Below are 27084 nucleotides of genomic sequence, written 5' to 3'. Positions count from 1 at the left end.
AAAGGGTCGATTATCTCTTCCGGAATGTATATTATTATGTTATGTTATGTTAATGTTTATTATGTTATGGTCTTCCTGAAAACTGGTTTGCATAATGTGATTTATACATGCATTAAATATATTAATGTAATGTTGCTTATACATCAGTTTTGTTTAAAGGCCGTACTACTATGCATAAATATTTGATCACCCCACAATTTAAAATAACTTATCGGTGATAGGAATAAATTTCAATCTTGCTAATGCACTCAAATTTTATTCTGTAAAGAATGACTACTTCGTATATCCTTTTTGCGACTTGTTGGAAGTCAACACTTAATCACTCGAATCCGGTTTCCCCTCTTTTTTCGATCAAGTCTACAGAATGTGGAGTTCTGGTTTTCTAGCAATCAGTCTAGGGAAAGTTATTGGGCTGGGTGCTGGGTGGGAGTAAAATACCATCACAATCTTGCAAGGTGATTGTTGATTACAGTTTAATGGCTACAGTTTATAGCAGAAAGTCGCAAACCATCCTAAATAAAAATAATCATGTGTGCATATATAAGTCCGCCCACTTTCCCCTCTGGTATATTGCTTCTCCCTTTCCCTCCCTCCCAGTTAGACTGCATTTATTATAGCTAAGTTGGAGACACATTGTTGATTGGTTTGTTTGCCTTTGCATTCTTGAAATCTTAATTTCCACATCTTCTTTTTTTAACCATAAGATCTAACCCATCGTAGATCCGTAACCCATTACAAAGTACGTGGATTTAAAGAAATAAAACAAAACAAAACAAAATCACGTTTGCTGGATGACTGTTCTTTTTACAGAATATATTCACGTTCTTCGACTTAAAGTGCCAGAGTGCTTGGTGCTGAAAAACCCAGACTCTTGATTCTAAATGCATTCGATTCATTGGAAGAAAGGGGCACTGATTTCAGCGCATTTTCCCACCTTAAACCGCAATTTTAGGCATACAGCTTTAGGCTCGACCACCCTACCATTGTGAATTCCACTGAGTTTTATGAGAGTTTGCCCCCAAGCTCACTGAAATCAAATTGATTGGGGGGTATTGTATTTGGGGCTGCTCATTTCATTTCCCCCTAAAAAAAGGAGAGAGTTCATAAATAGACACGTTAGGACCCCCTCAAGAAAGGAGAATTCATCCAGTGGTCAAACGTGGATAGTTTAATCACTTCTAGCTGAAAATGCAGAACAAGGCAATAATTTGTTTAAGGAAAAATCATCCCAGAAATGGTCATGTTCTTAGTGAAGAAGAACCCACCCGTTCATATGTTGCCTAGATCTTTTGTACATTGGTGGTGGGTTCAGTGCCCTTAAATACCCATTCACCCAAAGCTCTAAAAATCTAATCGTGGTGTGTACACACACACACACACCAGTGAACTATATTTCTCAGGGGCTGCTGTATGAGTGCTTGGAGCTAGGGGTGGGAGAGAGAATCCGAACAAAGACAGTATTTCACTCTTTGGTTGGCAGGCAGCTGTTAAAGGTATTTACAGCTCTACTGCATTGCGGCACTGAATGCTGCTACTGCTAGTGTTAAGAGCTAAAAAACAGGAAGTGAGTGTGGGGTGGTGAGGGGGAAAGGAAAAAGGAATCGCCATAAACAGTTCATTTGGTCAGTGGGACAGAGCTTAAGACAGAAAATAACACCACATTGGGGATAAATATCTCCCTAAAAATCCTTACGCCGAGTGGCTTTTGAAAAACCTGCTTTTTCCTAAAGAGGAAGTATAGTTTAATTGGATGCGAGGGAGAAAATCGCCCCTTTCAAAATCTTCCAAGTAGGAAGCTGAGGGCAGCAAACATGAAACATGTGTGAGTTAAAGTGTTTGAGGGGGGGTGCGTGGGGAGGACACAAACACTTGCATGATCTCAGCATGGGAAGGGGAAAAATGGGTTGAGGGGCTTTCATTAAATAAAAAAAAGGTGGAAGTGAGAGGAGGGTCCAAGCACTTTAAGGAGAAGGAAAAGCAACGCATTGTTTTAGAGCTCTTTGTGGCGCTAGCTAAAGCTTTCTATGGAGAACATTATTGCCCTCCGGTTTTCTCTTGTTTGCAGACATAAAAATGAAAAAATGAAATGAAAATGGAAAAATGGTTAGCTGTATCAAGGTAGAGTTGCGGGTTTGGGTTGGCTATCAGGATAGTCACCAGTTCTTCCAAACTGATAGCAATCTGCGCTTTGGGAATGAATCAGCCCAGCTTTGAGATTTAAGAAGAAGAAGAATCGGAGACCTTTTTTATGTTGGACCCTTTCAAAGCACCACCAGGAAGACGTGGAGGCAGGAGCTATGTGGGGTTAAGAACAAGGTCGGCGCAGTTCCTTTAAAATCCATGTGGCTTCCAGGCTGCAGTCACCGGGTTTCATGGAGCAGCCCTTAGCCACAATCCGGCACAAGGCTAGGCCTGGGTTAAAACTCCTGGATGCCAGACCGATTTTACTAGATCTTTAGCTAGAAAGAGAAAATGGGCCATCCATGCTGGCTTGTTGGTTGTTTGGCAACTGGTTTGTTGTCTCTGCCTGGCCGACTGGCTCTGAAATCGGCCAAGCAACAGGCCTCTCTTCACTCTGAGCAGAACAGAGAACTCCCACATTGTTAGTCACCGACCGTGCCTGGACGCATTGCTATGAGGCCAATGGTTCTGCTCAAAGAACCAGCCAAGGATCAGGAAGGATGTGAAGAGTCTGGGGTCTCGCCTTGAGTGGTGTCAGAGGCTCGTTTTGCCTTTGAAACGTTGCCAGCCTACTCTGCCTTCCTGTTTGCTAGTCGCTCGTTATGTTCCTTCTTATTGTGTGTCCCTCTGCATTCCTGTGCTGGACGCAGAACAGCCTGGCTAGCGCAGTCTCCCCCATGCAGCCTCAGATCTCCGTCCACACTGCCAGCTTCCTTTTCTCCCGTCCCTTTAAACAACCTCCACTTATTCTCAGCTGCTTTTCTCAGACCCTCAGCCTGGGCCAAGAACAAAACAGCTCAGCTCCGCGTTTCCTGTCCAGCAAACATATTCAGAGGCGGTGGGGGCGGGCGTGCCTTTCAGTTTCAGCAGTTAAATAAATAGCTCTTTTAATATTGACTTAAGGCGGGATGCCTCCCCTTCTTCAACATCAAAACACTGTTTAATATTACGTATACGTGCTTTACGTAAGGAGATCCCTTGAGAGTGAAGCCTGCGACTGTGCAAACGCGCGCACACTCGCATGACTGCGCTCAGGATGGTAGGAACATTTCAGAGTCTGAAGGGACACCATCTATACAGTAATCTGCACACCTGATATTTGAGTCGAGGGGTGCCACAAAGGTGCGGTTCATCCTTGTTGTTATTTCCCAGAAGGGATTCCCTACTCCTTCCTTTTCTCTCCCCCTCTCCTTAATCCTCTTCTATCTGATTTGGGAGCAGATGTCACATGGAGACCCTGCCCCTCTCCTCCCTCCCCCTCCCCGCCCCTGTGATGTGAAGAGTCACTTTGTCGTCTGGCCGCTCGTCCAGGAGAAGGCGCTGTAGGACAAGCCTCGCAGCCCTGTGCATCTTAAGACCTGCCCTCAGCCAGAGAGTGGCTGCAGCGACTCTGCTGATCTGTTTCATGGCAGGGACCCGCAATCTGCAAGGGCAGCCCAGAAAGCCTCTCTTAACCCGCCCCGCGCAAGCAGGTTCGAGGGAGAAAGTATTCACGAAATTCTAGTCTCTGCGACACTTTCTTGCCCTCCCCAAGCAATTGTCACAAGAGATCAAATGAAATAATACTAACAACAACAACAACAACAACAGTCCCTATACTTGGCTAATGTAATCTTATGCTTAAACTACACGTTTAACAATTTCATGAGCGCTAAGGCACTCTTGATTTTCTTGACTCTCAGCATTCTGGAAAGCAAGCCACAACCCTTTTAGGGAAGGGGAGGAGCCTAAATAGTTTCTGAACGCTCTACATTTCTTGACCCTGATAGAACCATAATATTGGAAGGGAATATTGAAGTGATCCAGTCCAGTCTCCTGGTCAGTGCAGTATCTGCAGTGCAGGATTCATTGACAGGATCCCTGCCAGATGGCAGTCCACCCTCTACTTAAAGACCTCCAGCAGGGGCTACCCCAGATGCTACCACCTCTGGTGGCAGCCCATGGCACTCTTGAACAGCACTTGCCACTCTCTCTTAATGTTTAGATAAAGACTACTTCCTTGCCATTTCCACCCATGAGTTCTAGTCTGGACCTCTGGACCAACAGAGGACAGGCCTGCTACATCTTCTTCTGCATGACAGTCCTTCAGATATTTGAAGGCTGTGATCATTAATTCTCTTTTCTCCGGACTAAAACTAGGCAACTTCTCTTATGGTTCCTCATGAGACTTGGATACCATGCTACTCACCATCCTGGTCCCCTTCCTCTGTCCATGCTCCATTTTGTCAGTACTCCAGTTGTAGCCTGACCAGCATGGAATATAGTGGAACTATTGCTTTTCTTTTATCAGGACATTATGCTTCTTTTAAAATATCCTAATATTGCATTTAGGTGTTTTGCGTTTTTTTTTAGCAACTGCATCATACTGCTTATGTTTAGCTTATGATCAACTTATTGATCCTTTATTGATCCTTTCCCTATGTACTGCTGCCAAGGCAGGCTGCTTCGATCCTATATTTGTGTCTTTCATTCTTGGTACACAAATACAGGACTTTACTTCAATCTCTGTTGAATTTCACTTGGCTAGTTCTGACCCAACATTTGAAACTGGAAGCCAGCGGCACTCTACTCAAGGAAGTTGTATTATTAACAGGGCAACCTTACACATGTTTATCCTGGTCCCCTTCTTCTGTCCATTTTATCCAGAAGTGAGTAATAGTTAGCTCAGAGGGCCTTACTCTCAAGTAAATGGGAATAGGATTGCAGCCTAAATCTCACTGAGTTTGCAAGACTGAGCTGGAAGGCTACAATCCTACATACACTGCACTGAGAGTAGATTCCAATGAAAGTTACTTTTGAGTAACTATGATAGGATCAGTCAGAGTTGAGATCTTAAGGCTAGATCTACCAAGGCAAGCTATTGAGGTCAATGGAGGGCTACATATTTGTTCATCTCCTTCATGCACTTCACAGCCTGATCCTATCTATGTTCAGTTGAAAGTAAATCCCAATGAATTCAAGGGTGCACAGGACTGCCCCACAAGTAGTGCTCATATTCCACCCCTTCTTTTCAGTCTTATGCACATACCTGTGGGTGCAGCCAGTCAGCCAGACCTCTTTAGACCAGACAAAAGACATATTACAGCTACCTATTAAAAACCACAGTTGAAATGGCCCATAATCATCTCACTACACTCCCCGGGTCTCCCACAGACCAGTGCTATTTAAAATACCATCAGCCAGCCTCCTCACCCTCAAGTGCAGTCCCTGTTTATGGGGCTGTATAGACAGCCTTTTGTATCATAGCAAACAAGTGGTCACAGCTAGTTACTTCAGGGGACCATCATCTGTCTGATCTTTGATGTTGTTCTTCTCCTGCTTCCTTTGCTTTCCCTTTGATCTCTGATGGCCCCTAAAATGGTAGCCATTCCTCTCAAAAGTCTCTTACTTCTAACAGGGCTGAAAGCATCCAGTCCATTGGCTTGTAGTCTTCCCAATTGTGGGTGATAAAAGCAAATTGCATGTCTAGCTTTTTATTTCTGTCTGCCTTCCCTACCCCCACAACTCCCAACCTCATTCACTGGACTCTTTCAAGGTTCACCTTCCACAGTCATGACACAAGTACTTGGCCTAGATTGACCTTCTGTGCCACACAACCATCTCTCTCTCTCTCCCCCCCCCCGTTTCTCTGTCTCCCTGTCTCCCATTGGCATGTGCAATAGATCCTCTTCACACTTGTGGTCTCCATCCATGGTGCCATCTTCTTCTTTCCTGAGTCAGAGCACCTGCCTTCATAACACAAACTTATACAACACAATACTATACACAGGGGAAGGCTATGGCTCAGTGGCAGAACATCTGCTTTGCACCCAGAAGATCCTTGGCATCTCCAAGAAGGGCTAGGAATGTCCTCTGCCACTCCCAGGCAGTGTACACAATACTGAGCTAGGTGGATCACTGGAATGACTCAATATAAAGCAGCTTCCTGCCTTCCTGTGTCTACTCAGAAGTAAGCTAGACTGAGTTCAATGGGGCTTACTTCAGGGTGCATAGGACTGCAGCCCCTAGATCTTTAAAATGTCACATCTCGCACTAAGTTGGCTTTCTCTCTTCATTTAGTTGGGTAGGCATTGCACAGCTATCTTCCTAGCTATGTGAAACTCTTCATGTTCAAACAGCATACTTCTGAGTACCAGGTGTTGGACCAGGTGCCTATGAGACATGCCAAGATTTTAATCCCTTGGTTATGAGTTTTCATAGCCTGGTCACTGTTGGAAACAGAACGCCTTAGTCTAATTGAGCAATGCAGTTCATTTGTCCTGAGAAAGTGGTCTTGATCAACATGAATGGCCACCACAGTCAAGACATGATTCTACAGTATCCTGAAGAAATGCAAGGTTCCTTGCCATGTGACTGGGTGATCAAAACAAATTCTTGTTGGTCAAATACACTACAGTGGGACCTCGGGATACATACCCTTCAGGTTACATATGCTTCAGGTTACAGACTCCGCTAACCCAGAAATATCACCACGGGTTAAGAACTTTGGTTCAGGATGAAGTTTGCTTCAGGATGAGAACAGAAATCGTGCAGCGCAGCAGCAGCAGCAGGAGGCCCCATTAGCTAAAGTGGTGCTTCAGGTTAAGAACAGTTTCAGGTTAAGAACAGACCTCCAGAACGAATTAAGCTCTTAACCCCGAGGTACCACTGTACATTTTGAAGTTATGAAGTTAAAAGAGGCATAGACAAATTCATGAAGAAGAAGGTTGTCAACGGTTACTGGTCACTGCCTTCACTGTCAGAGGAATCATCATCATAATGTATTATTTGTACCCCGCCCATCTGACTGGTTTACCCCATCCACTCCGGGTGGTTTCCAGCTTATATAAAAACATAGTAAAGCATTAAATCTTAAAAAGCTTCCCTATACCAGGCATAGGCAAACTCTGGCCCTCCAGATGTTTGGGACTACAATTCCCATCATCCCTGATCACGGGTCCTGTTAGCTAGGGATGATGGGAATTGTAGTCCCAAACATCTGGAGGGCTGGAGTTTGCCTATGCCTGCTCTATACTGTACAGGGCTTTTGTATAAGGGTTCTTCTGAATATCAGTTGCTTGGAATTGCAGGTGGGCAAAGTGCTCTAATCCTGTTTCCTGGTTTCCCACATGCATCTTGTTGGCCACCTTGAGAACAAGATGCTGGACTAGATGGGCCAATTGACCTGATCCAACAGACTTGCATTCTGTTCTTATGTCTCTTATGCTGCCTTCTTATCAAAAGTTCTTGGAATGAGAAAGAGCTCTGTGAAGCCCCAAACCTGCCTAATGTTTTCCAATGAAGAAAGGTTACCTGTCTCCTTCTTCTGGCTACAGAATCCTGCCCAATCAGCCATGCACGTTCAATCAGAGGCTAACCCAACTTCCCCAAATGAACCTATTCCCATATCATTCCTGTCGTGGGTCACCATCCTAAGAATTGAAACCCATCGAGTTTACTTCTTAGTAGCTAAGATTAGGGTGGCAGCACACGTTTTATGTGTATAGCTGATGAAATCAGATTGTAGAATTTAAATCAGGGGAATGACAGCTACCTGAGGTGAAATCAGGTCCTACAAAGGGCAAAAAAAAGCAAACGACGCTTCAGTAGGACTTTCACTCAACTCATCCCTCTTTGCAGCTGTAGAAGTTCGTCAGCAAAGGATCTCAAAGTCATGGGTTTAAACACCACGTTGGGCAAAAACAATTCCTGCTTTGCAGGTAGTTGTACTAGATGACCCTCGTGGTCCCTTCCAATTCTTCAATTCTATGGTGCTATGAATGCACACTTTGGATCTGGGGTGATATCCCAAGAATAGACGGCTTGAAATCACATCATTAAAGTAAGTTAAGAGCATTGACTTCAGTGGTTCTACTCGGAGTATGACTTAGTTGGCTACAACCCCTGTTTGCCACCCACCGCTGCAAAAGAGCAGGTTCTGAGGTGCAAAACCCCAGGTTTCTGACGGCAGTTAAAACCAAAGGACTTATTTTCCAGGTGAAATGTATTCGGGATGGAGCTACCGAGTGGTAAATAAATGCATCAATCTCTTGAATAAGAGTTCTTACTTTGAGTCCTGTTTACATTAAATGCAAGTTATCGGCTTGAGTTTGACTCGACCTTACTGTGTTCATATCCGGGGGTGAGGGGCTTCTGCTCTGCTTCCTTGCAGAGAATCGGGATAAAAGCGAAGTTATTCTCTCCTTTGCACGCGCCTTCTCTGGGGCCAGGACTTTTGAAGGCTCCGCATAGCACTAACCCGCTTTGAACCGAGCCATTTTGCAAACGTCTATTTTTTCACCTGAGAACGCTCCCCGTTTTCCCTCTCTGCTGATGTATCCTTGACCACATTTAATGAAAGGCCACGTCATCTCCTCCTACAGCTCATTTGCCTTATTTCCTCCTTTCTGTGGTTTCGGGGCATTAAACCCCTTGCCAATTTCCAGTGGATGCATTTATCCTAAATTGTATGGGCTAGCGCCAAGGAGCTGAAACCGACTTCTTCTGTACTTCTCGTTTTGAGAAATAACCAAGTAATCTGTGCTGGCATTTTGATCACGGTCCAGTACGAGTTTATTTTGATTTAGTGCAAAGTTTGTACAGAAGAAGAAGAAAGGGGGAATCTATTTCTGACCGTATTTCTTCCTGCCTGTTAAAGAAGGCTTTGCACCTGTGAACTGGACCCCTCCGTTCCTAATCTGATTTTCTATGCTCATTTCCCTTCTAGGTGCATATCGTCACCAGTGAAGCCTATGCTATCTTTGATGGCCACTTAAAAAATGGCAGGTCATTTCCTTAGTTGTGGCACTCAATGTAAAATGTATGTTTTTTCCTGTTTCTTCTTTTTTTGCGGATTAAAACTTTTTACTAGCTTCGTGATGTGCTTCCTATAACTTTGAGAAAACAGAAACACGTCTAAATGCTATTTTATAGTCACAAAGCATTTGATTTGAGGCCAGTCTCCAGGGCTGGAAAACAGAGCTTTTTGGATGAGTTACAGATAGGTAGCCGTGTTGGTCTGCCATAGTCAAAACAAAAAAAAATCCTTCCAGTAGCACCTTAAAGACCAACTAAGTTAGTTCTTGGTATGAGCTTTCGTGTGCATGCACACTTCAGTGTATCTGAAGAAGTGTGCATGCACACGAAAGCTCATACCAAGAACTAACTTAGTTGGTCTTTAAGGTGCTACTGGAAGGAATTTTTTTTTCTTTTTGGATGAGCCAGGAAAATGTGAAGACCTGAATGTCTCTCAACATGTGCAGAGCACATTTGTTGAATCACCGAGGAACAACTAACCAGTACAAGTATGAGTTTAGGAAGAGGTGATTCTAGGGCAGCGAGTAAGTTTCAAAGGGATTTGAAACCCGGCGCCTCTAATTTTAGCACTGAAGGTAGGACCGGCCTGCCATTGGATACAATGATGCAGCAGCCTCAGGCAGCTGGCTTTGGATGTCATGAAGGTGCAGCAAAGTGTTTATTTAAATTATTTACATTATTGCTGTTATTGCAAGGGTGTGTGTGCAAGGGGGTGTTATTGCAAGTGGGCTTCCTGATTCAGGTCCAAAAACCATAGCTGGTCTTGGGTATTAAGTAATTTCACTGGGATGGGGGGAGTGGGAGCTGGCAAAATGCTGCTGTGCACACCAGGCATGAAGATGTCTTGGCTAATTAAGGTGTTTTGCAGTGCATTGTATGGGAGACCATACAATGAGTGACCAGTCTCTGTGGTGTGCAAAAACAGGAGACAAACCAGCTGCTAGCCTTGTGCATTAGATAATGAATCTTACTGGCTCTGTATTCACAGACTGTACCATTTGACTCTTCTACTTATCACAGTTCTGCTGTACCGTTTGACTCTGTTCTACTTATCACAGAAAGCAGCAAACTTTCTTTTGGGTCCTAGCATTTCTACGCAGGTTTTGGGTGGAGGGTATGGAGGTATGTTCAATCACTTGAGCCCCCATGTGATTAGGACTCTAAAGTAGTACAGCCCAGACACAGGTTGAGCATTGAGTAAAGCAGAAATCAAGCACCTCAGATGTCCATGTGTCCACTTAGAACAGGGGTGGCCAATGTGGTGTCCTCAATGTGTTATGAATGAGAACTCCTATCATCTATGACCCTTGGCCATGCTGGCTGGGACTTATGGGAGTTGTAGCCCAAAATATATGGAGAGCAGCACCTTGAGCACCCTGGCTTCGAAATTTGATGTCATGGGACCTGGACCACAGCTAGAAGGATTTTTTGCAGAAGGGACAAAATACTACTTTGTTAAGTGGTTGGGACACACTATCCAAATGAAGATCAGGAAAGGGGGCCATCATTTAGAATCTATGTCCAATAGTAGAAACCTTAGTGATAATGTCAATAATATGTTCTCAGAACAAATCCTCATCTTCAGGAGTGCACACAGAATCAATCACCAAGGTAAGAGGAAGTACTTGAATGGAAAGTGTATTCTAAACTTGTGTCATTGAAACCAGACACACTGAGAACAATGTTAGTCCTTCTCGCAGTTGGGCTGCTTAAGTCCAGTTGTAGGACTCTACCCCAAGAGAGGTACTTAGGATACTAATGCAAGTCACTGGAGCTTCAATTCAGTTTGATAGCTAAAGCAGCTGAACTAAACGGCAGACGCAAGGCTTTAAGCACACTTTTCTGAAGGCAACTTCCATAAAAATTAAAGTCTAATCAATCAATAATGTCCGTTAATGCACATGATCCACATGGATCGTGTTTAAACTGTCTATAATTCAAGTACTCCAGATTACCATTTTGGGGGATATGAGTGTAACAGGGAGCTTGATTTGCAAGGCAGCCTCGTGGCGGCTTAGTGATCCGAATCCGTGCCCCATAAATATTTGCTTGTGTTTTTTCTTTTTGTGTTCCCCGTCCCTTGGAAAAAGTTTCTATAATTTTGTCCCGTTTGGCTTATCTGAGTCTTCATTTGCTCTGGAAAGCTGAGCAGAATTTCGCTTGGATTGGAACGATATTTTTTTACTTTTTTCTAAAAAATATTTATACAATTTGAACAACATCTTAGAAAACTGCGAGAGCCCGAAATTCTGAACCCCTATTCCACGATATTACCGAAGGTGTCACGTAAAGTAAAATTAGGATTTGAGTGTGGCTACTTTTTCAACATAAGTGGTTGGTAAGCCTGTTAAACCGAGAGACCTAATTTATGTTTTGAATTTCTGCACACATTGCAGTAAAATAACACCCTTCCTCCACACATGAAAATCCCTCTTAATTCCCACCCACCTCCATTGGGAGATTTACTATTTTAAAGTAATGTATATACGAGGGGGTGGGGGTGAGAGAACGTTGCTTTAAAATAGTATGGAAACTTCCAAACACTTTGCCTGAACTAGTTGCAGGGAAGTTATTCTGGTCCGAGGAACCTTAGAAAGAATCTAGCCTTTCCAGCAGGTGAACGTCAGTTGCATTTGTTCCTAAGAATCCTGGCCTCCCCTGGAGGATATGACAAAAGTCCTGCTCACCTAATGACTTCGGATACCTCGGCTGAACCTTACAGCCTTACAGCGACGCATGCACACCCATGCTTTGGAGTCATTTTCATAAATCATTTCCCTGTAATAATAAGATCAATTCACATGGCAGGAGAGCCAAGTGGCGGGCGGGGCCTTCTCCATTCAAACATTTCTGCTCTGCTCCTTTTAAATGTCAGAAGGGACTTGCCTTTATCTTGCCTTGCCGTTTTATCTTATTTGTTTCATTTTGGAGTATTGTTTACCAAAAAAAATTGTCCATTGACCTACACAACTGGAAAAGCATTTAACCCTGCCACCCCTAGTTTTATATCTATATATCTATACAGATTCTTTCTCACACACAACTTTGCATCCAAAAGGTTATTCCCAGGGACATTTGACTTCCGGTGTCTCAGAATTTTAGTTTCTTTAAAATCCAAATTGACTTACTCACCCGCTCCTTCTCCCCCCTTCTCTCTCTGCTCCCTCCTACCTTTCCTTCACACCAGACTACTTTTTATTGCTTTATGACTCCTCTACTTAAAGCTTCAGCTATCAAAGTTTTCGGGAGGCGGCGGAGGGGGACGACGACACGAATAGGCTGAGCTGCTTTGTCACTTTTACAAGTCCCGTGTATCTCCTTGCGCTGTGAAACAGTTTGGTTAGTGTGAAGGGGCCCAGAAGAGGCCGCCTGATAAAGAGCTGCTGAACTGTGTTGCTAGATCCATTCTGGATCTCACGGTGGCCAGCGAGATCCCTCTTGGAAGTTCCCAAGCAGGAGCTGAAAATGATGGCCTTCCTCTCTTTTTGCGCCCACCCAACGTCTGCTGCGCTGCTCCTGCACATGGAGGTTTTGCTATCGGTCATTTCCACACACACACACACACACACACACACACACACAGCACTTTCCGTAGCTGCTTAGCAAACAGACATAGATAAACACGTTCTTCCTCTGACAAACCCTAGACAACAGAACCATTTATCCTGCAGAACGGCACCATTCGCTCCAAAGTTGTGTGTGCATCGCAGCCGTCTGGATGGTCGCGTAACCTGGGGCCTGGGGCCTGACCATAGAGACGAGGCTGGGCGTGGGCTAGCTGGGAGGATCCCACAAACGTGATGGCCTTTGGTGCTGCTTAAAATCGTCCCTCCTTCCCTCCTTCCCTCCCTCCCTCCTACCACTCCGCATACATATTCATTCAAATAAATTTTGAATCGGTACTCACAGCGAAATTCACACGTTCCTTTCCTCATTAAAGGGGAGATCTAAACTGCCACTGGGGCCTGTCCTGGCACAACTCATTATTATTATTTTTAATTTAAAAAAGAGCCTGGCCTAAACGCTACAGACACGCAAGGCCTCCAGTGCCTGGCCCTCGCTATTTTGGACTACTTTAAATTTCATAGAACGCAGGATGTGTGGCGGGGTTACCCCCTTTCCCCCCTTCTCTTTAACCCCCCTTCCTTCCAGGCCCTCTTTATATAAGTGAATAAAAGTTTAAAGCTAGAGGTTATTTATTGTTCCGTCGAGATAAGTCCTGAGTGGCTCTTTCGAAGCACGTGATTCCAATAAACTTTGTTTTATGGCTTGAGAGTTGACAAGCCAAAATATAATTCCCACCATAAATTAGTTTAAGAGCATACAAGTGCAGATGCTTTAGTTCCTGGGAGCAGTGACAGGGAAAGTGTTAGGCAGGAGACCTCTGGCTGAAACCAAGCGCCCAGGACCTCTGCTTCTCCCGGGGGTACCTTCCTCTTCCCTTTGGCAAAGCTCACAGTAAGTCTCTTCTTGCGCTCCATATGTGACCGAGTCCCTCTCTCCAGTGACCGTGTGTCTGAGTGTTCCCTGTATATGTGAATGAAAAGATCAGATCCAGGGAAGCCCGGAAGTATTATAGGAATAGCATTTCTTTCGGATTTGCTCCAAGTTTTAAGAGAGCTGTCAGTAAATCGCACGTCGACGGTTTTAATTTTAATTTTGTGAAAGAAACCAACCTCGGTTTAAGCCGGTAGATCCTTCATTAAGTGTTTAATTTGCAGAGATTTCAAGGGCACTGCGTTCTGGCTGTTATTCTAGAAGGAGAGTGAAGAGAGGAACGGAACGAGAGATAAGACGATACATCGATGGAATGATTGCTCCCTGCTTTAAGCTGGTCTGGGTGTATATACAGCCCTTCTCAGGGATAGCGCAGGCAAAAGTGAAGGGGATGTTTTGCAAAATAGCTCAACCTTGGTTGTTTCTTTTTGAAAACATTGTTTAAGCAGTCTCTCTCTCTCCACGTGGGTGATAATGTAGAATTCATTTGTTACAATAAGAGAAGAAAGACACGGACAGAAAAAGGGAAATCTGTTTAAGTAAACAATAAAATAGATTTACTGTAATAATGATGATATTTATAAGTTCAGGTTGGGGAAACGGTATGGATTTTTAAGCAAGCGGGTTACTGACTAAATACTGGCCAGGGCGCTTCAGGGATACGCTGGTAAGGTTTCTGTCACTCTGGGATTAACCCAGTTGGAGGAAGAATCCTTTATATCTTTATCAGATAAAACATTTTATAGAAACATAGTTGAAACTAGCAGTAAGGATGATCGTATACAATTACATGATAACTCTGACTGAAATATTTAATCGGGCTGGCTTTTATTACAAAAAGAATTTAACAAAAGAGGCAAATCAGCAATTGGGGGGGGGAGTGTGTTGATTTGTCACCTTTATATGCGATGCCTGCCTGTGTCCTTAACATTCTCATAGCTAAATAGAGATCCAACGCGTGCATCCCCCCCCCCCAACTATGATCAGTGTCATCTATACATGGAAAAACAACAATACGAAATGGTTTTGTTTATTTTCTTTCTCCTCTTTCCCTCCATTGCAACAGGTTCGGGACAATGGAAGGGCGTCTACAGTAAGTGCACTTTTTTTCCTCTCCTTTTCGTGTGTGCAAAATGTGCTGGGGCTTCCAAACATCGCCTTGTCAACGTTTGAGTTTGTAAACAGAGATGGTGTGTTTCTGATGTTTCTGCAAGGCTGTTTGGTACTGGACGGCTCGTGGGGCTTCAAGCTTGCTCTCTCTCTCTCTGTCTCCCTCTCCCATCCTCCTGCGGTCTGTGGCTGCAGATCACAGCAAACGCTGATTGTGCAGTTTCTGGGAAGATAATTGCAGGTGAAGGTGCCCATCTTGTGCTTCTCTTAAGCGCTTTCCAGCTAACGAGCAGGATTAGCATTTTAACAGGATAAAGTCATGCCGTGTTTCCCTGTGCAAATGTTGAATCTATCATGTACCAGGGCAAACACTTCTACTGGCTGGCTCCTCTTTTGGTGGAGATCCAAAATGCGGATTGCGCTTGCCCTCTCGGTACTGCAGCCTTTGAGGGTGAACTAATGCTCCAACGAGGAGTTATGCTCTAAATGCTGTTGTATCTCCTCCCCTTTTATTTTGGGCATAAAGGCCTGCTGCCTGCAAGGGAAAGGTGCACTCCTAGTCAATACGCATAGGATCGCAACCAAGGCTGTGTTAATGACGTTATTGTTAGGTGTCAGTGAAGTGTTCCCGAGATAGAGTGGTTGACATTATGAAATACTGGAAGAAAGCAGATACAGATAATATTGCTGTCTGAACTTAGGGGAAACAGGAGGTAAAAATAATACGAGAGGGATGGCTAGATTTCAAGAAAGGGGAAAGGAAGAAAGGCTATGATTAGTTCAATGGTTGCAAGTATATGTGGCATAATTATATGAGGAGCATGAGTTCTAGCCTGCTGTCCTGGGATACAATACATTACCTCCCTATTAAGAGAAAAAGGGAAACCAATATAACCATATGTTACTCAACCTCTAAAAGCGATTATTTTCGGCACAACATCTTTCTGTCTCCTTTATGCTTTCCTTCCTTAGCTCTGAGCCATTTACTTTGCTAATTTTAAATCCCAGCCTGATACATCGATCTGCCTGTTTTAAAATCACAATATTGTGCTGTGTGTTGCTTTTGGATGGCTTTAAACCACTAAGAGGGTGACTGGGATTTCCCACATTTTCTTCCTTCCTACTGAAACCCCCCCCCCTTTTTGTTGCCCTTGCCTCAGTTTTCTTTGGCCAGCCTTAACAAGAAAATAAGCACCACCTTTTCATTTTCTATCCTTCCTTCCTTCTTCTTCTTTTAAAAAATATTCCTTAAACTTAGCTGCAGCATACTGATTATGAACCAGAATACAAAAACGGCCTGGTGGATCAAAAGAATTTGTACGGGCAGTTGAGCACGAGGTGAATGTTTAACGCTTTTGTTCATCAATAACTCCTTTGGCTTTGACCTGTCTGAGCAAGTCGCGCAATAAGGTGAAACGCAGGTCACAGCGTCTAACAAATATGAAAATCTGGGCTATTGCACAAAATATTCGAACGATTCTTTTTTTAAAATGTTTTGTTTTGTTTAAATTAAATTAAAGAAAGCCCTTTCTCCGATTAGTCCTGTCCCAGGCCACCCCTTAATTCCGCATTCCCCTAGAAGTAACATTTGAAAACGTATATTCTGTAGAATTGGACCGTTTTGCATTTCTTGCTCAAATACTTACTCATCAAAGGGAGCAAGAGTGGGGAGTACCCACGCATTCTTCTCATTAGAAATAAGAATGCCTCTTTAGCCAGCTCAGAGAGCAGGTACTGATTCAGAAATCCGTAAAGTGATCCACTTGTTCTTCCATTTCTGTTCCAAGGAGACCACCTTCTGGAAAGAAAAAGCCACCCTTAATTCCATGAAAAGGAGCAGGTCGTTGCTTAAAAAGCCAGATGCTTAGTGATATATATGCATACATGTCTATAGATACATATATGTGTACACACACACATACACATATACATATATGCACACACACGCAGACACGTACATATATTCCCATTCACTCTCGTTCTGATTTATCCCAAGTTGGTTTGCTTAGAATACCCAACAGAGGGAGAATGGAAGGGAACTGACCGCAAGACAACACAGAGGAACCGGGTCAGCCACAATGCATGAACTTTTGGAATCCTGTGTGTTGCCGTCGACAAAGTAGAAATAATGAAACGCTGGGATATGTTTGTAAATGATTTAAAATGACCTCTTGCCCTGCCCTTCACCATCAACACTACTGCATGAAAACCAAAGGACAGTGGTGTGGAGGTTTTTTCCCCCCTTCTTTTTATAAGGCTCAGATACTCTCCGCAGTTAGGCGAATATTCAGCTTGATGCTAGTGCCATCAAGGTAAAAATACAAAAATAGAAATAATTCCATTTAGTTGTTTTCAGAAACGAATAGTTAGCTTTCTCCTATATAAAGGTCTCTTTGCACCAAGACTTTTATTATGGGATTGTTGTTTAGATCAACATCATGCTATTGACAAAAATAAATTAGCTGACAGCCTTTCTTTTTATTGAAAGTGTACAGTTATTATTTGAATGGTGTGTTTTTTAAGCGCAAGTGCTTTAAATGCTGAAGAATCCAGAGCGATTGTCACGTAGATTATCTGAAAATCCCGTCGTAAGAACTCGTTACATCTTGAAAAAGACCAAAGTCACAAAAATGACACTTTTTTGGTATGCTTTCCTATGAAATCATTATATTTTTCAAATCCATAATTTCAGACCTTTACCCCAACAGAGAGTAGTATGAATTCCTCGCGAGCGAGTCAGAGGGATCAGGACGCTACAGTGACGCTGCCTTTGTTACCAACCCTCTGTAGACGAAAGCAAAATGTTATTACGTTGTCTATATATACCCTGTAGAACCGAATTTGTGTGGTGTTTACATAGTCACAGATTCGATTCTAGGGGAATATATGGTCGATGCAAAAACTTCACCTTTCTGCAAATGGTTATAAGTTATAAACATAGAAGATGCTCAAAGACACATGCATGTTGGATGCTATTGCCTCACTCTGGTATACTAGGACATTAAAAAGAATAGTTCTATATTTGTTGCTTATTTTTTTAAAAAATATTACAGTTATTTATATCTCACCATAAACCTGTTCGTATTAATATAATTAGTCTGCAAATAATTTGTGAAAATGCTAATTGGCCAGTTAATATGTGCTTGCAGATAATAATAAAGGGTGGCTAAAGTAACTTTGATAATACCGATTTCTGTATTCGTTCCCATGCCCCAATTTTCTCCAGATTTTTATGTTAACGTTGGACGCCAAGAGAAACAGTCGCCTCGTTTTCTTGTACTCTGAAATAAGGCTATGAACAATTTGAATATTGGAATTATCTTATTAAAGCTTTTTTTAAAAAAAAAAACCAGCCATTTTTTAAAATAAAAAACCAGCCATTAAAAAAAAATCTTTTTTTAGGTTGAACTTTAGAGGTCTCAGGATAGTTTGTTATCTGTATGGAGTTTACAAAAACAGATTGTTTCGACACTTGCAATGTAAATTCGAAGCTAGTTACTTATTGCCTAATTTTGTTCTGCCCAACTAGATGCTGGTAACTTTTGGTTGACCCCTGCCAAACAAAGGCAGAGGAGATCCATTGTACATCATATTGCCCTCTTGTTTGATGTCTTCTTCTGATTTTCTGTCCTTTCCCTGGTTTTCGGCGCTTCCTTCGCTCCCCTTGCCTGAACTTAACGCTTTGGCTCTTGATTGCTGAAATGTAACCAACTAATGTTTTCATAGGATCCCCGAAATTGTAAACTAAGGGGCATCAAAGGTTACGAAAGTCAGATGAGACAAAAGGCTTTGATTTACCTGGGGGAGGGGGGAAGAGGGCAGATGGGGTTGGGGCGTGGGTGTCAGGGAGACGGCCATCTATTGATGAATCGTGTTTTATGGTATTCATATCTCCTTTTGGAGGGAGGGAGAGGGGGGAAACCACGCGAATCATCAGACAGCATGTGGGTCCACTTGATTACCCGTATATTATTTAGTGAAATTTGTGGAAATTATGAGGTGCACACACAAATCCGGTGATAAACCTCTCTGCCTCCCGATTGGCTGAGCAGGTCACATGGGCGCCTAACTTTATTCAGTTGACAGCAAGTAGGAGGGCTCTCTGGAAGGAGAAAAAAAGACAACACGAGAAAAATTAGTATTTTCTACCTTCCGAAATTAATGGCCATGAGTTCGTATATGGTGAACTCTAAGTATGTGGACCCCAAATTCCCCCCTTGCGAGGAATATCTGCAGAACAGCTACCTTGCTGAGCAAAGCTCAGACTATTACGGTGCCTCGCAAGGCTCTGACTTCCAGCACCAGGGAATCTATCCACGGTCAAACTACAGCGAGCAGCCCTACGGTTGTAGCAATGCCCAGGGCTCGGCAGTGCAGCCGCGGGGTCACGGGCAGGAGCAATCCGGCCCAGCGAGCCACTTCCCCGGGCAGCCTGAGCACTGCCCCCCGCCTCCAATGCCCGCCACGAGGACCTGCAACCAGCAGCCCAGCCTCAAAAGCCCCAACGGGTCATCGCCACCAACAGCAGCAGGAGCAATGAAGCAGCCAGCGGTGGTTTACCCTTGGATGAAGAAAGTCCACGTTAACTCAGGTAAGCATCCCCTTCTGCTACCCACCTCGCCCACCCCACCCCACTCCGCCTCCCCCTTCTTGATTCATTACCCCACCCCTCCAAAGTCCTTTCCAGGCTTCGCGACGCGGGTTGAAATTGAGGTAGCCAATTACACTCGCCATAAATTTTTATGGCCGGGGAAATAGGCCTCTTGGTCATGTGGTTGTGGGCATGAGAATATTCCATTTCAGAAAGATGCTAGAGATATTTAAAGGTCCGCTGTTTCTATGAGGGAAGGAGGGGGGTTAGTGTTTGTGTGTGTGTGTGTGTGTGTGTGTGTGTGTGAGAGAGAGAGAGAGAGAGAGAGAGAGAGAGAGAGAGAGAGAGAGAGAGAGAGAGAGAGAGAGAGGAAGAAAGCATGGCCATCTGTTATTAGCAAATGTAATGGTGTATATAACGGCCACATGGTTACCAGAGACTCCCATTTCTCTCTCGCTCTCTTCCTTAACGCCTAATGAGAAAGTCAAGATTAGGCTGTGGGTTTGCTGTTGTTGTTGTTGTTTTGGAGGGTTGGTTGTTAAGTCCTGCCTGTGATTTGTCTCTCCCCGCTCAGTGAATCCTAATTACACCGGAGGAGAACCGAAGCGCTCCAGGACAGCCTACACGAGGCAGCAAGTCCTCGAGCTGGAGAAGGAATTCCACTTCAACCGGTACCTGACTCGGCGCCGGCGGATCGAAATCGCCCACACCTTGTGTCTCTCCGAACGCCAGATCAAGATCTGGTTCCAGAACAGGAGGATGAAGTGGAAAAAAGACCACAAACTGCCCAACACCAAGGGCCGGTCCTCTAGCTCTTCCTCGGCCCCCAGCCAACACTCACAGACTGTTTCCAAGGAGCATCAGACAGACTTGACAACTTTGTAGGGAACTTGGAAGATGGTCCGTTTCAGACCCGGTTGATTCGGAACTGAACTGTCCAGGATACACAAACAAACAAACAAATATACAAACAAGCACCCAAACAAACGCACATGCCGGCTAAAAGCAGAAACCTGCACGTAGCAGCCAACAACTCCCAAATTGTCCTCATCCTGCTTTAAGGTACTGAAGACAAACCCAACGATATTATGGACTTCGTAGGAATAATGCAAAACAGCACAACCATTCACACTCAAACAAACTCTGCATCCAGGTGGTGAGAAAGTGATAATTATAAATATATATATAGATATATATACAGAAAGAGAGAGAAAGATAGATAAAAATATTTTTAAAATAAAACTCCTCTGCCGACACACAGCTATTGCACCATTACAAACGGAATCGTATTGTGTTGTTTCGTCTGGGATCTCCAAGGAGAGAGGTTTTTTTGGGTGGTGGTGGAATTGATTCTCTTAATTTCGTTATTTCTTCCTCCCACCCCACCCCAATGCCATTCCGGGTTGTGCATTTGGGAAAATCCTAAACAGAAGTCTCTGAAAACCTGTGAACTCTTCCCCTCGTCCCCCGCTCATCTCCGCTGTTACCGTTAATTTTTTTGTTTGTTTCTTAAGGGGAGGGGAAAGCGTTTCCATCCTTCTAACTTTTCAGAAATATTTAATACAAATATGATGTGAAACGGGTTATTTTATTGTTATTTTTTGTACTGTATTAGCGTATTTATTTATTTCTTGTTTAGGAGAAAGAAAAAGTTAGAGAGACAAACCAAAAAGAGAGAGAGAAAGAGAGAACGCAAGCGTGTACTCTCCCTTCCTTTCAATTTTATTCAGTGTTTTTATCTCCCATAAAAATAGAGATCTTTCTCTCTCCCCCCCACTCCCTGACCCCATGTTTTTTTTAATTTCTTCTGTATATAGGCAAATGTTTTCTAGCTTTTAGAGACGAGGAGCAAAGCATTATTATCGTTTTTAAATGAAATGGATTAAAAACGTTTCCTTTTGTTCACGCGTTATACTTTGAGCCAAGGCGGGGTTGGAGGGAGGGGTGTTGTGTGGGAGGAGGGACAGAGCAAATTATAAACAAAAGGAAAGCAAAACGGGGAAAATGAAGTGAATTTGTGATATGGGGAACAAACAAACAAGATGGCATGGTGCTTACTATTACTATAATGTTTTGAATTAAACCATCGTGTTGGTTTTTCAAAGCAAAACAGAGGAAACAAAAGCCCAGGAATCAACTGCATGTTTCGGATGGAAATGCTTGTGTTTCTTTTTTATTCACACCTAAATAGGAAATATTGGATCTGTTTTAATATAATTTCTGAGGAAGCGGGTAGGCTTAGTGAGGGAAGAATATGCTCTAATAGCATACCTCGGCATCCATCCATACCTTTTATACTATTGTGTAGATCAACCCAGATTTGGCTGAAAGTATCTGAACCAATGCAAACCTTACATAAACGATGCTAAAACCGCCGTCCTTTCCAATTACAACTTTGGATAGGAACGAAGTAACTATAACACGCCTCCCCGCAATCAGTATGCTAAGAAAAAAGAAGAAAGGTAGATCAGCTTGTTTGTTAAGTTCGCATCCCTCTTAAATGAACAGCCATTGCCCAGGCATGTTGATTTCGACGAGAATTCTAGCACAACCCTAGACCTGCCTACTCAGAAGTAAGCCCCGCAGAATTCAATAAGACTGACTCTCAGGTAAGGGTGCATAGGATCGCCAACCCACTCAGCCTACCGAGTGTTGCAAGAGAATTCTGAATTCCAAGAACTGACATTTCTGTGTTCTAGAATGGGGTCTGTGTTGTTTCCTCCATGCCAAATAGCCACATTGGGTTCATCTTATAATCGCATAGCCCAAGTTCTGAAGGCTTTCCTTGATTAGAAAAAGAGATGGGAGGGGAGAGAAGAAGAGAGATGGATGTGTCTAAATAATAGGACGAGAGGCACATATTTAATGTAGTGGATCATGGAAGTCACGGCAGTTTGGCAGTTTCTTTTGTGCTTTTTCCCCACCAAAGTAACCAAGCAGGCTTATTTGGAAGACAGTCCTTAGACGATCAGTAGGGCTTACTTTGAGGTATTTAGGATCGGGGTCTTAGAAGACTGTGTTCTTTTGTGTTGGGTCCTGAAGCCCCTTCTTTGTTCTCTCTCGCTCCTCTCTCTTTTTAGCTGAGTCTACTTCTCAGACTCTTACGGGGGCTCCCCTTGAATATCTGCCCGTCCGTGATATTAAAGATGGATATTCCTGCATTCACTGCGCGTCATTGTCTATGACAAAAAGCGCCCAGTTCATACATAGTGGAGACGTCTTCTTTTCTGACGCCTTCACGTTGAGAGGCTGAAAAGGTATTTTACTGAAGTTCGGGCTAAATTGTAGAAACAGGTTCATCCAGAGGACACGTTTTTCCCCCTTCGATTCGCCGTATTTCAGCCGGGAGGAATGACCTCTGAACCCTTAACCTCTTGGACCTGGAGTTCCCCTTCCTTTTCTGCTGGCACCGAAAAAAGTACCAAGAGAAAAACAGGGCTTGTTGTCAAGACCTAGCCTCAAATTTGGAGATCTAAACCCTAAAATCATTTTTTTAAAGGGGGGAAGCATCTTTCCTAACCCCAGATTTTCACTGTGCTCAGATTTCATCACGTCCCTTTCGAAATCTTCTTTTCAACAGAAGCTCTAGGTTAGATTGATTTAAAAACAGGGAAACCAACCATTGTTTACATATGGCCTGTGTTGAGTCGTTTTGTCCCATGGAAGCGTGTTGTTTGGGAAAGAGAAGTCAACAACTCAAGCTTCCTTGCAGTCTAAAGCCCAAGGCAAGACTGCCTGAGCTTCGCGGGGCTTAGTAAACGTCTGGTCCCTGGGCACGGTGATTCGGAAGTAAATCCTGCGTTCAGTGGGGTATTCTCTAGTAACCGCGCAGAGTAATATCCTAGAAAGTAAGTAAGGTTGGTGGTGGTGGGGATAAGCTGGGAAACGGGAGGGAAGGAGAAAATGGATTTCCTTTGTGTGTCTGCGTGTCTCTCCATCCTGAACACGTTTCACTAGGAAGTTCTGGTCCATCGGCTTTATTGGCCTGGACTTCTTCCTTAAACGTGCTCGGATTGCGTTCGCGAATCCTTTGTATATTTACTCAGAAGTAGGTGTAACTGATTTCAATGGGGCCCAATCTATGGCAAATATGGCCACGCTGCCGCTGAAGGTTGGTTTAGCAAAAGGGAAGAGGCAGTAATGCTCCACTGCTTGCAAGGAAACAATCCCTATTAAACCCAGTGGAACTTGCTTCCGAGTAAACATGTTTCCAGTGGGGCTGTCAGTAGGACAAATTTGACTTCACAATGTAGCTCATCCATCCCCAACCCAAATGACGTGAACTGAAGAACGTGTGAAGAAGAAAGGGGTGGGGGCAGAACTCGGCCAAAGTCCTTTTGTAATGTAAATGTCCTCTGGACAAATGTTTGGTTCAAACTCTTAAAGTTGTGTTAGGGGGGAAAAAACCCCTTTGAGCTCTTTCTTCTTCTTCTTGAAGTCTTAAATCTTGGTCGCAGTGATGTTGGTCCACTCTTGAAAGAGAGTGATGGAAGTGGGAGAGTATCAAAGGGTTTCTGCTTGATGTAAACATTTGGCCAAAAATGATTTTAAAAGAAAACGACGCACACAACCTTACCATCCCATTCATTTCCTACAAACTCTTCTCACTTTTCTGGGGGTGAGTGGAGTTGTTGATGAAAGTAATTATAATGATGGTACTTGTTTTGAACTATGCAGAGATCGTCCTGCTACCACACTGAAGATTGTAGGGGAATCTTTTCTTTTCCCCTTGGAGACACAAAGTTGTATATTATTACCATGACCCCTGTGATTAAGCTGCGTTGTCTCTACGGCAGTTGTGACCCTGAGATGTTTTCTAGACTTTGCCAATTTTTTTTGCTGCCTCTGATTAAAGAACTATTTATACAAATTGTTTTCCGTCTAAGTCCTTTTTAAGCATACATGTTTGACACGCACACACCGAAATAAATACTGGTATTCTATTGTACCTCGATCAAAAAAGCTTTGAATTGATAGCGACCCAAGAGAGGCATGCTATCTTCTAATATCCTTCCTTGACATGTTTGCCATCTCATAGTAGAACTCTACAAACTGTAGCTAATGAAGTATGCAGGAAGAACCTATCTTATCCTATCCTGTATTGAGAAGTACCTAAGTATCGCTGATTTCAATAGGGCTCATTTCCAAGTAAGGGTGCAAAGGCTTGCTGCCTTACATTGGAAACCCAATTATGTTTATATTAAACCCACTGGGTTCCACAGGCTTGCTTTCAAGTAAGTTTGCATAGGACCTTTTATAGTTCAGCCCAAGCATATTGACTCAGAAGTAAATTTCACTAATCCCAGCTGCAGTTGCTTCCAAATAAATTTATTTAGGGACACAGTCAGATTTGGAATGAAGCCTCACTGTTTTCAGTGGAGATTATGGCTGATTAATTGTGGATAGGGAGGAGGGGGCATGGGTATCAAAAGCTGTGGCAACCGCCATTTACATTTAAGTGTATTTATTTTACATATTTCTATCCCACCTTTCAGCCAGGCTCCCAGGATGTTTTACAAAAATAGGAGAAAGGAAGGGGGGGAAATAAAAATATATAATAGATGACAGCATGTTAAAATAGGCTGTGACTTTGCCTCCTTTCACTCTCTTTCCTAAGCCTTTAATATTATCAGATATATTTGACAGTATCCTACTTATTTCAGTGGGACTTACTTCCAAGTTTTCGCCATGATCCCAAAAAACTTGCAACTAATTCCTTAAGTGCATATGCAGCTTGGGTGGCCTTTCTCAGACAGCAGGCCCTCCTCCAATCTCATAACAAGCTGATAGGGATTTTGAAAGCATTCTGTGTGTGTTTGTATGCAAACTCTCCCAACTTAAAAACAGCAACTTCCCTCCAGCTCAACAAAGCACCTAGGTGAGATTAATTAAGCTCTTTGGATCTGGTCCAGTGTATTGAAGATTAGAGTGCCAATTATTGCTAAACCCTTTTAGTCAATTTTTAGGGCGTCAAGTCTCAGTCTGAAAACCCATACTCACTTACCTTACTTCTGAGTATAGTGGGTGGGTGGTTGTATTCTCGGTATGGATATACTGTAAGGCACACAAGTAGCTGTAAGGGTAGCCCAATATCATTATTAAATGTCACAGATGGGAGCCTGAGGATGAAAGGTGATGGTATCCCTAAGGCCTCCTGATGAGCTCATGGCTGATACAAGCTTTGAATACTATGGTACATTGCTCTACACACCACATCTCATATTTGATTGGCAAAAGATGCAAACACACTCCCTCAGACTTAAAAAGTTTGCCTTCCCTGCTCTCAGGTGAATTGCTTCCCAGAAATGCAATCCTATAGTGTAGATGTCTTTTTAGAGGTAAGTTCCACTGGGTTCATTTGTACATACTCCCAGGTAACTGGGTAGTGGATGTGTTATAAGTAATGGATTTTAATAGGTGTTTTTTTCCAGCTGAAAATCCAATGCCTGCTTACTTGGGACTTATGTTTAATTGAACACCACTGAACTCACTTGCTTGAGAGTAAACACACACACAGAATTTGGATATTAGAATTCTAGCAAAATTAACTAATAAGTGGAATTTATTTTCTAGCTGGTTTTTTTGGACTGCAACTTTAGAAAAGAATCCACATAACTGAGATGTAACCTACATGTCGCTGAAAAGTATGGCAGAACTCACCTTGGCTTTAATGGTTTTAACAGTTTTAATGGTGCTGGGATTAGTCTCACTCAGTTGATGAATGGAGTAGTTCCAGAATTAATGTGGCTTAATAATGTGCTGGCAACAGAGGAGTCACAATCAAAAATGGAGGCCTTCAACACATTGATATCAATTGCCTTCTGTTGTACTTAAGAGCACAATAATAGCTGATCAGACCAAAGCCCCACCTAGTCCAACGTCCTGTTCTCACAGTGACCAACCAGAGGCTTATGGGAAGCCCACTGATAGGACCTGGCTGCATCAGCACTCTCCCCACTTGAGATTCCCAGCAACTAGTATTCAGAGGCATACCTGCTCTGACACCAATGATAGTACATAGCCCATGGCCATCTTGACTAGTAGCCACTGATAGCCTTATCCCACATTATTGTTGCTGTGTTAACTGATAGAATGTAAGGTCAGTTGGACCCATGGTACTTGTTTCTGTGTGATAGGTGGTATTACTATATAGCAGGGTTTCCCAAACATGGACTACAACACCCATCATCCCTAGCTAGTAGGACCAGTGGTCTGGGATGATGGGAATTGTAGTCCAAAACAGCTGGAGACCCAAGTTTGGGAAAGCCTGCTGTATATGAATCAGAATCATTCTGTGGAGGAATAACCGCCAAAACTTGAAGTCCACACTCTGCAGATAGAAACAGGCCTCCCCCTTTTTTTGTTCCTAGGAACCTATTATCTTATATTCCTTGGGAATCAATCTGTAGACGACTTGAGCACTCAGAAAGTTCCTGTAGACTTCTAACATGAAAGGCTCCTCCTTCCTTCCGACATAAACACCCCTGACAGCAATAAAACATTTATCTGTCTAGGAGGTCGATGGCGCTATTTTTATCGGATATATTTTGATTTGTTTTCCCCTCGCTCCCCCGCCTTCTTCCCCCTTTTACACATGTTGACTTGTCTTCTCTTGGAAGAGCAGCCAAAACTGGAGTCGAAAACCAAATCATCCAGCCTGGAAGAATGAAAACAAGGAACCCCCATCCATGTATTAGAGCGAAGTATGATTTTTTTCCCCCTTTAGACAGGAGAGACTGATGAGGGATTGTTGTGTGTTTGTTTGTCAGCGCACCGCCACAGCCACGAGTGGTAAAGATTCAGGACACAAATTTACGCTGAAGGCTTCTCAGCTGCCTTGTGCTCCTCCCGTTGCCATCAATTCCAGTTTGTATATTGCCTCGCCGCTAGTCCTTATGGTGCGGAAGCGG

The 27084-nt window shown here is 43.4% G+C and overlaps 2 protein-coding genes across 5 annotated transcripts in view; both read left to right on the top strand.

Moving 5' to 3' along the window:
- The window catches only part of HOXD3 (homeobox D3), a 52001-nt gene that overhangs the window by 1731 nt on the left and 23186 nt on the right, over positions 1-27084 (top strand). For 2 of the 4 annotated variants that reach the window (XM_081891830.1, XM_081891835.1), the window contains exon 2: positions 14540-14566. The exons of 1 other annotated variant lie outside the window; for it this stretch is intronic. The gene's annotated coding sequence lies outside the window, so the exon portion shown is untranslated. Of the gene's footprint in view, positions 1-13273; positions 13435-14539; positions 14567-27084 lie in introns of those variants that run through there. One more of the 4 variants, XM_081891831.1, reaches the window with a different exon arrangement.
- HOXD4 (homeobox D4) lies at positions 18425-20971 on the top strand. Its single transcript, XM_081899018.1, has 2 exons — positions 18425-19174; positions 19749-20971. The coding sequence occupies exons 1-2, from the start codon at positions 18745-18747 to the stop codon at positions 20057-20059; spliced, it is 741 nt and encodes a 246-aa protein (XP_081755144.1). The 5' UTR covers positions 18425-18744; the 3' UTR covers positions 20060-20971.

Source organism: Podarcis melisellensis, assembly GCF_964234715.1.
Source record: "Podarcis melisellensis genome assembly, chromosome: 1".
Classification (NCBI taxonomy): Eukaryota; Metazoa; Chordata; class Lepidosauria; order Squamata; family Lacertidae; genus Podarcis; species Podarcis melisellensis.
The sequence above is the reverse complement of the archived record's forward strand: the minus strand, read 5'-3'. Positions and strand labels throughout refer to the sequence as shown.

Excerpts from the sequence above, each read along its gene's own strand:
- HOXD4 (XM_081899018.1), top strand. The coding sequence starts at position 18,745 with ATGGCCATGAGTTCGTATATGGTGAACTCTAAGTATGTGGACCCCAAA. Across the intron at positions 19,175-19,748 it reads GAAAGTCCACGTTAACTCAG|TGAATCCTAATTACACCGGA; the intron begins GTAAGCATCCCC and ends CTCCCCGCTCAG.